The sequence below is a fragment of the Scyliorhinus torazame genome, chromosome 1 (assembly GCF_047496885.1).
Source record: "Scyliorhinus torazame isolate Kashiwa2021f chromosome 1, sScyTor2.1, whole genome shotgun sequence".
NCBI lineage: Eukaryota > Metazoa > Chordata > Chondrichthyes > Carcharhiniformes > Scyliorhinidae > Scyliorhinus > Scyliorhinus torazame.
Window position 1 is genome coordinate 262,215,800 of NC_092707.1, and position 14,550 is coordinate 262,230,349.

The window sequence follows — 14,550 nt, forward strand, 5'->3', positions numbered from 1 at the left end:
GAGGAGAGATGTGCAAGCTGCTCATAGTGTTCGTCATCTGTCTCATCTTCCATGTCATCACTTTCTGCATCATTGTCGAAAATTTCATGCAGATATTCATAGTGATCGGCCTCGGATTCAGCATCACTGTCAGTCTTTTCACCTGAAAAATATAACTTTGCATACGGAATTATTTGCTTACCAAATAGAGCGCCAAGTTCAAAATCAGCCACCGAAGCTTGGCTTAAAATTCCACCTTGTGGAACTTTAGTGGGACTGAAGAAATTGAAGAACGATTCATTTGATATGGTTCTTGTCGCTGTTCTTGGGAGTGCTCCGACCCCTGTATTTTGGTTTTGTTTGAATTGTTCTTACTGTAACATTTTTGCCCGCCCTCCAGTCAATTGTGCAGCCAATAATTTGTGGTTCAGCAAAGAACGATTTCAGTGACTGCGAGTCCAACTGATATACTTCAGTGATCACCTCATTCGTGAAATACTCATTAGGTCCGAATGTAAACTCCAGAGTGAAGCTCCACGGCTTTCCATTCTCTGTCCATTTAACACTCCCATCTTGCAGATGCTTTTCAACGGGTTCATCATGTTCTTTAATTGAAGCTTCAAGACTGTTAACCAGAATTGCGGAAAACGCACTGGCAATTCCGTCCCCTAGTCTGATTTGTCGTCCTCCATTAGGATTTCTTCGAAATCCTCATACACTGTGCACACCGTAATGCCTTGTAGTGATCCACTGTGCTCAGGTGAACAGCTATCTTCTTGGATATTTAGTCGCTCGACTAGATTCAGGGATTTGCCTGATTTTATCCCAAGCACTGAGTCCGCATCCATGCCTACAATGTGAAAGAGTATTGTGTGCTTTATGCCTGCCACAGAGAGCACTAGTTCGCAAACATCAAAGTTCTTGTTCCGAAGTCTATCATCAGCCTTTGCCGATCAGCAAAGTCCAGCTGCATGTTTAGCTTTTGCCACTAGGTTGGCTGTCGCTTTAGGGTCAAAGTCACAACAAATGAAAACATCATTTAGCATCACCTTCGATTTGAGTACGCACGTAAAGGTTTTCGGATGGTTCTTATTATCTTCATTCTTTGGTACCATTTTGTTTTCACCTTTGTTTTTCAGAGTATTCTGGTTTCTCGCCGCGATGAGATCAATGAAAAACTGTTCTTCCGTGTTTATCCCATCCACCGCAAGCACCGCTCGTGCATGGTCCATGGTGGAACGCGCAAAACATTGTTTTGCAAAGTGTCCAACACGGAGCACCTGGAACAAACTTTTCCATAGGGCGGACATTGCCGTGGGGCATGTCGAGTGCAATTAAAATGGCCGCTCGCACTGAGACCACATTTTTTCATGGCGTGCGTCACAACGCTAATGGCGCTGGCTTCTTCTTCCATGTTGGCATCAAAATCTTTTGAGCATATGAAATGAAATGAAATTGTCATGATATTCAGATGAACATCACAGCACATACACACATAATGATGGACAGATCAACGGACCAATCAACACACAAAACACGACAGCCAATCACGGACAAGAGCATACACAGTACAAAGCAGGGAACACAACACTTCCTGGGCACTCGAGCAGGAGAGGGCTCAGGGCACAGACCTCATTGCCAGCCACTCAGAGGTTCACCATGTGCTGAATACCAGAGTTTAATATGTTAATAGTTAATTGAAATAAAACTGCGTTGTACCATTCGCAACCGTGTTGTTCGTCTGTGTATCAGAGTACCCAACACTTTGTGATACCAGGAGTGATTTGACACCTACCCACAAATATGCCATCCTGCGCCATGGACACCGTCAACACACCGCAGCCGCTGCAAGTTGCTGGGAACCTCGGCGTAAATTGGAAGTTCATCAAGCAGCGCTTCCAGCTCTTTCTGGAAGGCAACGAAAGAGAGAGCGCCTCCGACACCAGAAAGAGCGCCATCCTCCTCACCACCGCAGGGCAGCATGCCTTCCATGTCTACAACTCCCTGGTGTTCGTGGAAGGCAAGGACAAATCCAAATACAAAACGGTCCTTCTCAAGCTCGACCAACACTTCAACGTCAAGGTCAACGAGAGCTTCGAGAGGTATGTCTTCCAGCAGCGCCTGCAAGGTAAGGATGAGCTCTTTCAGTCATTCCTTACCCATCTCCGCATCCTCGCGTAGTCTTGCGGTTACGACACCACCTCAGACTCCATGATTCGGGACCAGATTGTTTTTGGGGTCGCCTCGGGCACCCTACGCCAGCAGCTTTTAAAAATAAAAGGCCTCACCTTAGCCTCCGCAATCGAAGCCTGTGTCCTGCATGAAAACGCGACTAGCCGCTATGCACAATTTCAGGCGACCGAATCGGCGCGGCGGGGGTCCTACGCGGCCGGATCGGCGAGCCAGGTGCCCCACGAGGCCGAACGGGTCCAGGCGATCGAGTTCCTCCCGGCCTGCGGCCTGGACGACGTCGGCCATTTTGCGTGCTTTTCGGGGTCTCCCGCGCTTGTGCGCGCCAAAACCTACAGCAACACTGAGGGACGTGATGCGCCAGGCACGCCCGACGCAAGAACTGCGCATGCGCAGTGGTGCAACGAACGTCTTGACGTCACGACGTGCGGCAACTGTGGAGCTGCACATTTAAAGCAGCAATGTTCCGCAAGAACCCGACAATGCCTACGCTGTGGCAAGGTGGGCCACTACGCTGCTTACTGTCGAGCAGCTCAACCTGTCAATCTTCCACAATTCCGACAACCTCGCAGGGACGTGCGGACCATTCCCCTCCCCATTACGAATCTTGCCCAGACGACATCCAGACCGGTGACACAGATGACCGAGACGCCTTCCGTGTTGCGGTCATTGATGGGAACCGAGTTAACACGATCAATCCGGGTGATGAATGGTGTGCCACCCTGACGGTCAACCGATCGCCGATAACTTTCCGCCTGGACACTGGCACCTCCGCCAACCTCATAGCATGGTCAGCCTTCTACGCCATGAAGGTCAGACCACCAATTCGGCCGTCCCGGTGCAGGATGGTCGACTACAGGTTATCCTGGCTATGGGATCCTGCCAGCTCCAGGTGACACACAACACACACGCGGCCACACTCTCATTCGAAATAGTCGGATCATCGAAGGATTCCCTGCTAGGCGCACAGGCATGCAAGGCTCTCCACCTCGTGCAACGAGTCCACTCTCTCCAGATGGAACGTCTGACTTCCCAGATGCAGAGTTTAACGCACAGCTCCAATCGCTCCTCGCCCACAACCAGGAGGCATTCGAGGGCATGGGAACACTGCCATACACCTATAGAATTCGGCTCAAACCAGACGCCACCCCGGTCATTCACGCACCTCGCAGGGTCCCTGCGCCACTCAAAGACCACCTCAAGCAGCAGCTGCAGGATCTCCAGGACCAAGGGGTCCTATCCAGGGTCACGGAGCCCACGCCGTGGGTCAGCTCCATGGTGTGTGTCAAGAAGCCCTCCGGCGAGCTCCGGATCCGTACTAACCCAAAAGACCCCAATAACAATATTATGAGGGAACATTACCCCATACCCAAACGGGAAGAGATCACGAGTGAAATGACCCAGGCGAAAATATTTACCAAACGGGATGCCTCTAAAGGCAGATCCAACTAGATCCGTCCAGCCGAAAGCTGTGCACCTTCAACACCCCTTTTGGCAGGTTCTGCTGCAACCGAGTGCCATTTGGCATCATCTCGGCATCCGAGGTCTTTCATAGGGTCATGGAGCAGATGATGGAAGGCATCGAAGGGGTGCGCGTCTACGTGGACAACTTCATCATCTGGTCCACCACACCACAGGAGCACATCTATCGTCTCCAACGCCTCTTTGCACGCATATGTGAAAACGGCCTGCGCTTCAACCGAGCCAAGTGTTCTTTCGGCCAAACCGAGCTGAAGTTCCTGGGGGACCACATTTCCCGGTCAGGGGTCTGTCCGGATGCAGACAAGGTGAGCGCCATCACAGCCATGCCGCAGCCGGCAGACAAGAAAGCAGTACTACGCTTCCTAGGCATGGTCAACTTCCTGGGGAAGTTCATTCCCAACCTTGCCTCCCACACGACAGCTCTGCGCCACCTCGTCAAAAAGTCCACGGAGTTACAGGGGCAGCACACACACCAGCAGGAATGGGAGGAGCTCAAACTCTAGCTCACCACTGCACCGGTACTGGCGTTTTTCGACATGTCTCGTGCCACTAAAATCTCGACTGATGCCAGCCAGTCCGGCATTGGGGCAGTGCTCCTGCAGCGGGATGACACTGCGTCATGGGCCCCGGTCGCCTATGCCTCGCGGGCCATGACCCCCACAGAGCAGCGCAGATCAAAAAGGAGTGCCTGGGCTTGCTAACCGGTTTAGACAAGTTCCATGATTATGTGTATGGTCTTCCCCGGTTAACTGTTGAAACTGACCACCGCCCCCATCATAAACAAGGACCTGAACGCGATGACCCCTCCCCTCGAGCGCATCCTACTTAAACTCAGGAGGTATGACTTCCAACTGGTCTACACCCCAGGGAAGGACTTTATCATTGCGGATGCCCTATCGAGAGCAGTGAGCACGCCGCCAGATTTGGAGGGGTTCGTATGCCAGGTCGAGGCGCAGGTGGCCTTCACATCGGCAAATCTGCCAGCTGACGACTCCAGTCTGGCCCGCATTCGCAGAGGGACTGCGGCCGACCCCCTTCTACAACGTGTGATGCGCCACATGACGGGAGGGTGGCTCAAAGGGCAGTGCCCGCAGTTCTACAATGTGCGAGACGACTTGGCCGTCATTGATGGTGTCCTTCTGAAGCTGGACTGGATTGTGATTCCGCACAGCATGCACAAGCTGGTTCTCGACCAACTACACGAAGGCCACCTGGGGGTCGAGTAGTGCAGAAGGAGGGCCCGAGAGGCGGTCTACTGGCCGGGCATCAGTGACGATATTGCCAATATGGTGCTCAACTGCCCAACCTGCCAAAGGTTTCAGCCGGCGCAACCTCCTGAAACGCTTCTGCCCCATGAGCTGGTGACGTCCCCATGGGCGAAGGTGGGTGTGGACCTCTTTCACGCGCTCGGCAGGGACTATGTCATCGTCATAGATTACTTCTCCAACTACCCAGAGGTCATACGCATACACGATTTGACGTCGTCCGCTGTCATAAGGGCCTGCAAAGACACCTTCGCTCACCACGGCATTCCGATGACGGTCATGTCGGACAATGGGCCCTGTTTCGCCAGCCAGGAATGGTCATCTTTTGCTGCCTCGTATGGCTTCACACACGTGACGTCTAGCCCTCTGTACCCCCAGTCCAATGGAAAGGCGGCAAAGGGCGTTCACATTGTCAAGCGGCTCCTCTGTAAGGCTGCTGCTGCCGGATCGGATTTCTGCCTCTCCCTGCTGGCCTATCGCTCGGCCCCACTAGCAACTGGTCTCTCACCAGCCCAGCTGTTGATGGGTCGCGCCCTCAGGACTACTGTGCCTTCCAGTCTGGCACCCACAATCGACCATGCCCCGGTACTGCACAGGGTGCAACTGCAGCGCGGTCGCCAGAAGAGGTCATATGACACACGGGCAACTGATCTTCCCGCCCTGGCCCCTGGAGACGACGTCCGCATCCACCTACCAGAAGGTGGCTGGTCAGCACCTGCCGAAGTTCTCCGACGCGTGGCTCCCCGCTCGTTCCTGGTTCGCATGCCTGATGGATCCATTCGTAGGCGCAATCGCCGGGCTCTTCGCCTGCTTCCACGCTCGCTACGAGACCTTACACTGACACCGTGCCCTCCTGTTGTTCCTGATTTCGACTTCGTGGAGCTGCCTGTTACCATGCCCCTTCTGACGTCGCCCGTGGCCAGGCCCGTGCCTCAGCCGGTGGTTCCACACCTACCCTTGAGGCGGTCAACCTGAATTCGTCGCCCACCTACTAGACTGGACTTATGAGACTGTTTTTACATTGAACTCGTGCAACCACTTTGTTAATATGTTTATGTTCTTATCGTTACAGGAATTTGTTTTATCGTTCAACATTTCCCCGTTCTTTGTTTATGGTACAACCTCGTTGTTATGTCACACCCGACATCACCCCTTGTATATAGTTAAGCCCCATGTACATGCTGTAAATATTGCACACAGACACATTTAGCTACACTCAGTACACATCTCTATTTATAAACACGTAGGCACATAATCCTGTAAAAAAGGGGGATGTCATGATATTCAGATGAACATCACAGCACATACATGCACACATAATGATGGACAGATCAACGGACCAATCAACACACAAAATACGACAGCCAATCACGGACAAGAGCATACACAGTACAAAGCAGGGAACACGACACTTCCTGGGCACTCGAGCAGGAGAGGGCTCAGGGCACAGACCATGTGCTGAATACCAGAGTTTAATATGTTAATAGTTCATTGAAATAAAACTGCATTGTAACATTCGCAACCGTGTTGGTTCGTCTGTGTATCAGAGTACCCAACACTTCAGAAATGATACCTGGGGGTGCAAGTTGCTCGGGATTGGGGGGGGGCTCCGTAGGTACAACATTTTTAGTTTGGTGGGGAGGGTGAAAGCTGATCTACCAAGGTGCGATGGTCTCCCTCTGTCACTGGTGGGTCGGGTACAGGCGGTTAAAATGAATGTGCTGCCGCGATTCCTGTTTATTTTCCAATTCCTGCTGATTTTCCTACCAAAGGCATTTTTTAGAGAAATTGAAGGGATGATTACCTCATTCATATGGGGAGGGAAGGTGGCTAGAATTAGAAACGTGCTGCTACAGAGAGGAAGGCAGGCAGGGGGTTTGGGTCTTCCGAACCTGATGTATTATTACTGGGCAGTGAATGTGGAGAAGGTACGGAGCTGGGTCAGAGGGGTTGACTCCCAAACGGTCAGAATGGAGGAGAGTTTGTGTAGGGGCTCGGGATTGAAGGTGCTAGCAACAGCACCGCTCCCGACGGCCCCGGGGAAATACTCAGGGAGTCCGGCAGTAATAGCTTTGTTGTGAATTTGGAGACAGTTTCGACAGCACTACAGGTTGGGGGCAGGGTCAAGAGAAATACCGATTCAGGGGAACCATAGATTTGAGCCAAGGAAGTGGGATGTAAATTTTCAGAGATGGGAGGAGAAAGGAATTAGGAAACTAAAAGATTTGTTTCTTGGGGGTCCGTTTAAAGGATTGAAGGAGCTGGGAGCGAAGTATGGGCTGAAGCAGGGGGCAATATTGAGACACATGCAGGTTCGAGACTTTGCCAGAAAGGAGATACAGAGCTTCCCAGTAGAGCCGGCTTCCACATTGCTGGAGGAGGTGCTGACAACAGGGGGACTGGAGAAGTGGGTAATATCGGCGGTTTACAAGGCTGTTTTGGAAGAGGAGAAGGTGCCGCTGGAAGGGATCAAGGTAAAGTGGGGAGGAAGAGTTGGGAGAGGGTATGGAGGAGGTGTTCTGGTGTGAGGTGCTCCGGGAGGGTGAACGCCTCCACCTCGTGTGCCAGGTTGGGGCTGATACAGCTGAAGGTGATATATAGAGCACACCTTACAAGGGCGAGGATGAGCCGGCTCTTTGAGGGGATAGAAAATGTACGTGAATGTTGCGGGGGGGAGCCCGCCCCGCAAACCACATTCGGATGTTTTGGTCCTGTCTAAAGCTGGAGGATCACTGAAAGGAGGTTTTTAGGGTAATCTCTAAAGTGGTGCACGTGAAACTGGATCCGGGCCCTCGGGAGGCCATATTCGGGGTGTCGGACCAGCCGGAGTTGGAAACGGGTGCGGAGGCAGATGTTGTAGCCTTCGCCTCATTGATCGCCCAAAGGCGGATCCTGTTTTGGTGGAGACCAATCTCTCCACCCTGTGTCCTGGCTTGGCGAGGAGACCTGCTGGAATTCTTGACGCTTGAGAAGGTCAAATTTGAACAGAGGGGTAGGATGGAGGGGTTCTACAATTCATGGGCGTTATTCATTCTGCACTTTTGAGATTTGGATTACATCGAACATTAATGGGGGGGCTGGGAGGGTTGGGGAGTGGGGACTGTATGTGTTAATGGTGACTATGGGTGATTCCTATTCCTTTTTGTCATTTGTTTATGTTAACATGCGGGCTAATGTTTGGGGGTTTGGTGGGAGGATGGGATCGTTGTTATTGATATGGGGATTGACATTGCATTCGTTACTGATTATTGTTTATTGTTGGTTGTAAATTTGGGAGAACATGTGAAAAAGGAGGAGAATAAAAATATTTTTTTAAAATTCTTTTGAGCAGAATGCCCCAATTCTTTGTGCAGCAAACTCGCTCGCCTGGCAAATCTTCACTGACTTTTCCAGCACCAAATCTTCCTCCTGCAATAATATCGCCCATAGCTTATTGCCAAGTAAACCAAAGACAATCTGGTTGCAGATTAATGAAGATTTCAGGTCACTGAAGTTGCATGACTGGGCCTTCAGCCTCAAGTCCGTGACAAAACAGCCAAATGATTCGCCAGGTCTCTGGGTACGCATACAGAACATATAGCGCTCAAACGTTTCATTCTTCTTTGAGGAACAATGCTTAACGAAGTGCCTCATCACTTTATCAAATTTCTTATGATCCTCCCCATTATCAAACACAAACAAGTTGTACAATTTGAGCGCTTGTGGACATGCTACTGTTAACAGCAATGCAATTTGCCTTTCATCAGGCTGGGCCTGCAGTCCCACGGCCGCAACGTGAAGTTTGAACTGCTGTTTGAACAGCCGCGAGTTCTCACCTATGTTACCAGCCACCTGAAGCTGGTGGGGGGCCCTCAGTCTATCCATCTCGAGCTTCAGCATTTTCTTAAGTGTTGGGTCACCTCAGGTTGCAGTTCACCAGATCGGTCTTCAAGCCGCATGCCTAATGTTGTCACTGCCGTCGCTGTCTTTAAATCTTTCGCACTCGTGGTTCCATGTTGTGTTTGGTCCTTTGTACTTTATGAAGAAATCCACCAAACACTTCGACTTGTCCAAACCAGAATCTTTTATTGAGTCTCGTGTGGTAAGATAACAATCTGATATTGAGCACGTTAGCATGGAGTCTGCTAACTACCCCTCTGGAACTTACACCTTGCACTGACCATTCACATGTATGTCTTATTACCCTCTAAATCTTCTTCGTAAGATAGCCGGATGTGACTCCCCTTTTTTCGGAGTCACAGATCACATGACCTTGGTCTAGAGACCGCATGGAGGTTCTGTACCGCCACCTGCTGGTTGGAGGTCGCACATCTTCCAACCATAATATAGTCCATAGGCATATCGGCACAGGAGGAAGTGAGGAATTCCTTTTAATAGTGAACTGCAAAATAAACCTGCTCATAAACTTTTCACACTGACCACTAGAAACCTGAGGAGGCCCTGAAACCGTGGCTCTAGCTTTTACTCTCTCTTTCACAAGGTTGAGGAGGGACAAATTCCAGCTTTGGATGCTCAATTGTTCCATAGTCATTGATTTGGCTATGGCACTGCAGAGTCCAAGAGTGGAACTGACTGCGTCTAGCATTCTTCACCAAAGCATGATGTTACATTGCCAACTCTTCTCAGTATGTGCACAAAACTATCATCATAGGGGGTACTACAAATATCCAGCAGGCACATCAAACATATGCAAAGGTGACTGCAGCAAAGAGTCTGACTGCAACATCAGGAATAAAAGAATGACTAGGGTAAGAGTAGGGCCAGTCAAGGACAGTAGTGGGAAGTTGTGCTTGGATTCCGAGGAGATAGGAGAGGTGCTAAATGAATATTTTTTTGTCAGTATTCACACAGGAAAACGACAATGTTGTCGAGGAGAATACTGAGATTCAGGCTACTATACTAGAAGGGCTTGAGGTTCATAAGGAGGAGCTGTTAGCAATTCTGGAAAGTGTGAAAATAGATAAGTCACCTGGGCCGGATGGGATTTATCCGAGCATTCTCTGGGAAGCTGGGGAGGAGATTGCTGAGCCTTTGGCCTTGATCTTTAAGTCATCTTTGTCTACAGGAATAGTGCCAGAAGACTGGAGGATAGCAAATGTTGTCCCCTTGTTCAAGAAGGGGAGTAGAGATAACCCCCGGTAACTATAGACCAGTGAGCCTTACTTCTGTTGTGGGAAAAATCTTGGAAAAGTTTATAAGAGATAGGATGTATAATCAGCCGGAAAGGAATAATTTGATTAGAGATAGTCAACATGGTTTTGTGAAGGGTAGGTCGTGCCTCACAAACCTTATAGAGTTCTTTGAGAAGGTGACCAAACAGGTGGATGAGGGTAAAGCAGTTGATGTGGTGTATATGGATTTCAGTAAAGCGTTTGATAAGGTTCCCCACGGTAGGCTACTGCAGAAAATAGGGAGGCATGGAATTCAGGGTGATTTAGCAGTTTGGATCAGAAATTGGCTAGCTGGAAGGAGACAAAGGGTGGTGGTTGATGGGAAATGTTCAGACTGGAGTCCAGTTACTAGTGGTGTACCACAAGGATCTGTTTTGGGGCCACTGCTGTTTGTCATTTTTATAAATGACCTGGAGGAGGGCGTAGAAGGATGGGTGAGTAAATTTTCAGATGACACTAAAGTCGGTGGAGTTGTGGACAGTGCGGAAGGATGTTACAAGTTACAGAGGGACATAGATAAGCTGCAGCGCTGGGCTGAGAGGTGGCAAATGGAGTTTAATGCAGAAAAGTGTGAGCTGATTCATTTTGGAAGGAATAACAGGAAGACTGAGTACTGGGCTAATGGTAAGATTCTTGGCAGTGTGGATGAGCAGAGAGATCTCGGTGTCCATGTACATAGATCCCTGAAAGTTGCCACCCAGGTTGAGAGGGTTGTTAAGAAGGCGTACGGTGTGTTAGTTTTTATTGGTAGAGGGATTGAGTTTAGGAGCCATGAGGTCATGTTGCAGCTATACAAAACTGGTGCGGCCGCATTTGGAGTATTGCGTGCAAGTCTGGTTGCCGCATTATAGGAAGGATGTGGAAGCATTGGAAAGGGTGCAGAGGAGATTTACCAGAATGTTGCCTGGTATGGAGGGAAGATCTTATGAGGAAAGGCTGAGGGACTTGAGGCTGTTTTCATTAGAGAGAAGAAGGTTAAGAGGTGACTTAATTGAGGCATACAAGATGATCAGAGGATTGGATAGGGTGGACAGTGAGAGCCTTTTTCCTCGGATGGTGATGTCTAGCACAAGGGGACATACCTTTAAATTGAGGGGAGATAGATATAAGACAGATGTCAGAGGTAGGTTCTTTTCTCAGAGAGTAGTAAGGGTGTGGAATGCCCTGCCTGCAACAGTAGTGGACTCGCCAACACTAAGGACGTTCAAATGGTCATTGGATAGACATATGGACAATAAGGGAATAGAGTAGATGGGCTTTAGAGTGGTTTCACAGGTCGGCGCAACATCGAGGGCCGAAGGGCCTGTACTGCGCTGTAATGTTCTATGTTCTATCTTGTGAAGGTACAGAGATCAGCACTATCAGTATCAGTGAATGTGATAAAGGGGCAGGAAACAAACTGGAATCCTCAAAACCTGTTATCACTCCAGACTATGGCCTACTCACTTTCTTTGGATGAGGTATCAAACAATATATTGACATCACCAAAGATTTGCTGCCATTTATCAAGCAATTTGATAATTCTTTGCTGGGCCTGGATAAATTTCATTTTTTGGTTACACAAATCACCTCTATCAAAATAAAAGCTTGTCAGTGATGGAAATAAACATGGGTTAGAATTTGATCTTTGGGTACGTTTGGGAATCTGGATGCAAATTATGCTTGAAATTAAGCTGGTTTTCCAAAGTGGAGTTTTAGTACAAGTTTCCATTCAAGCTTATTTGCCTAAACAAACCATTGGGACGGCCTCAGGACGTCACCTGAGGCCCTCCCCCGATGCAGCACTTAAGCCAAGTTCTCAATAGCATGGAACACTTAAGCTATTTTTTGGCGTGGGAGCTGGGAACTTTACCCGGCGTGCCTGCAAGCCTCCCAATGGTCCCAGAATCGGTGCAGCTGTTGTGCCGATTTTTCTGACGTAAAATGCCACTGTTCCCACGCCGGCGTCAGCACTTAGTCTGGAAATCAGCGAATTCAGCCACCTATCTCCCTCCAAGACTCTGACTCATCGTTGTTCGAGATCCGGCCCAATATGGTCGTATCATCAGCAAACTTGTAGATGGAATTGGAGCCAAATTCTCCCACTCAGTCATGTGTGCATAGGGAGTATAGTAGGGGGCTAAGTACGCAGCCTTGCGGGGCCCTGGTATTGAGGATTATCGTGGAGGAGGTGTTGTTGTTTATCATTACTGATTGTGCTCTGTGGGTCAGGAAGTCGAGGATCCAGTTGCAGAGCGAGGAGCCAAGTCCGAGGTTTTGGAGTTTTTATTTGAGATTGGCTGGGATTATGGTGTTGAAGGCGGAGCTTTAGTCAATGAATAGGAGTCGGACATAGGAGTCCTTGTTGTTGGGATACTCCAGGGATGAGTGTAGGGCCAAGGAGATGGCGTCCGCTCTCGACCAGTTGTGGCGGTATGCGAATTGCATTGGATCAAGGCATTCCGGGAGTATGGAGTTGATGTGTCTCATGACCAACCTCTCGAAAACATCAGCCTTTGTGCATTAAAAAAAAGAACTAATATAATTTGTGCTCTACCTTGAAAGATTGCTAACAGGTGTACATGGTAGAAACTTGCCATACTCGTTAATTTGATTGGGGAGAATGGCCAGCTACATGGGCAGGACTGGCTTCCAGCCCAGTGTTTTTAAAATCAGATTCAAAGATCTCAGAAATGCATTTGACGCTTGACATAATTTGTGTTTAAAATTCACCAATCTTTTTTTTTTTCCTTTTCTCTTTTTTTAAAATTACATACCCCCCCTCCCCCTGCACAGACCTCCCTCCCCCTGCACAGACCTCCCTCCCCCTGCACAGACCCCCTCCCCTGCACAGACCCCCCTCCCCTGCACAGACCCCCCTCCCCCTGCACAGACCCCCCTCCCCTGCACAGACTCCCCTGCACAGACCCCCCTGCACAGCCCCCCCGTGTCGCTGCCCCCCCCCCGTGTCCCTGCCCGCCCGTGTCCCTGCCCCCCTGTGTCCCTGCCCCCCGTGTCCCTGCTCCGTGTCCCTGCCCCCTTCCCCCCCCCCCCGCCCGTGTCCCTGACCCCCGCTCGTGTCCCTGCCCCCCCGCCCGTGTCCCTGCCCCCCCATGTCCCTGCCCCCCCCGTGTCCTGCCCCCCCCCGTGTCCCTGCCCCACCCCCCGCGGCCCTGCCCCACCCCCCGCGGCCCTGCCCCACCCCCGCGGCCCTGCCCCGCGCCCCCGCGCCTGCGGCCCCACCATGCGGCCCCAACCCGACCCCCGCCCCGTGCCCCCCGCGGCCCCCCGCACCCCCCCATGACCCCCTGCCCCCCGCCCCGCCCCACGCCCCCCGCCCCGCCCCCCGCAGCCCCCGCCCCTCGCGGCCCCGCCCCCCATGGCCCCACCCCCTGCGGCCCAGCCCCCGCAGCCCCGCCCCGGCCCACCCCCGCGGCCCCGCCCCACCCCAACGGCCCCGCGTCATCTCTGCCCCCCCGCGTCGTCTCTGCCCCCCCCTCGTCGTCTCTTTCCCCCCCCCCCGCGACGTCTCTGCCACCCCAAAATTCACCAATCTTATATGCTGGTTTTGCTCATACCATCACAGACAGCAGAAACACCAAGCCATTGTAGGTACCTGGAATAAAAGGGAGTGCTATCAAGAAAAAACATTGGGCGCAATCTTCCCAAAACGAAACAAAGTCCTCTATCGAGCGAGTTTAGCCGCTTGCTTCCTGGCACGTGCAGTGGCGAGAAACATGTGGCTATTCAACGCTAGTCGTGTTGAATAATGGGCCTAAAAGAGGAACGCGCAGCCGAGGCCACACTTAGCCCTGTTTTTTACAAACGGGAGGGTCCTGATCTCCGAGACCCACAAAAAATATCTCCAACCTCCCCTCAGCCCTTACACAACATGGGAGGTACACCCCCCCCAAACCCCCAGTGGGTAACCCTGCCCAGTCCTGCATGTGCAAAAAATGCCAGCTTGGCACCTTGGCAGTACCACCTGGGCACTTAGGCAGTGCCAGGCTGGCACCCAAGTGGCACTGCCGGGGTGCCAGGCTGGTACTGCCAGGGTACCCAGGTGGCACCAGCAGTGCCAGAGTACAACCTTGCCCAAAGGACATGCAGCTGGGGGCCTCCAATCCCCTTGGAGACCCCCCTGAATGCCGTTCCATCTGGACCCCGTTTGTGGGATCCAGCAGACAGCAGCCTGTTGTCTCACTTGGAGGTTCCTGCCTCCACCTGATGCACATCAGTAGCTGTGTGGTGCTCACCAGATTGTGCCCTAGATGCTGATCATTAATGTTTCCCCACCGAGGTGCGTGTATCTGTGCTGGCAGAGGATGGGGATGACAGCTGTGATGCATCGATTGTGTCTTCCTCGGAGCTCTCCTCTGAGGTGTTCTCCTGGGAGACAAGAGAAGGGGCCATCGGCTGGGAGAATAGTGAGAGGACAGTAAGTATGGCATAACAACTTCCGTTCGACAAGTTCTCCGGATGGG

General features: G+C 51.3%; 1 protein-coding gene across 2 annotated transcripts in view; it reads left to right on the forward strand.

Moving 5' to 3' along the window:
• cfap61 (cilia and flagella associated protein 61) overlaps positions 1–14,550 on the forward strand; it is a 584,187-nt gene that overhangs the window by 43,044 nt on the left and 526,593 nt on the right. The window contains exon 7 of one of the 2 annotated variants that reach the window (XM_072505562.1): positions 14,367–14,504. The exons of the other annotated variant lie outside the window; for it this stretch is intronic. Within the exon in view, the coding sequence (XP_072361663.1) occupies positions 14,367–14,504 (138 nt within the window). The remainder of the gene's footprint in view (positions 1–14,366; positions 14,505–14,550) is intronic. 2 annotated transcript variants of the gene reach the window in all.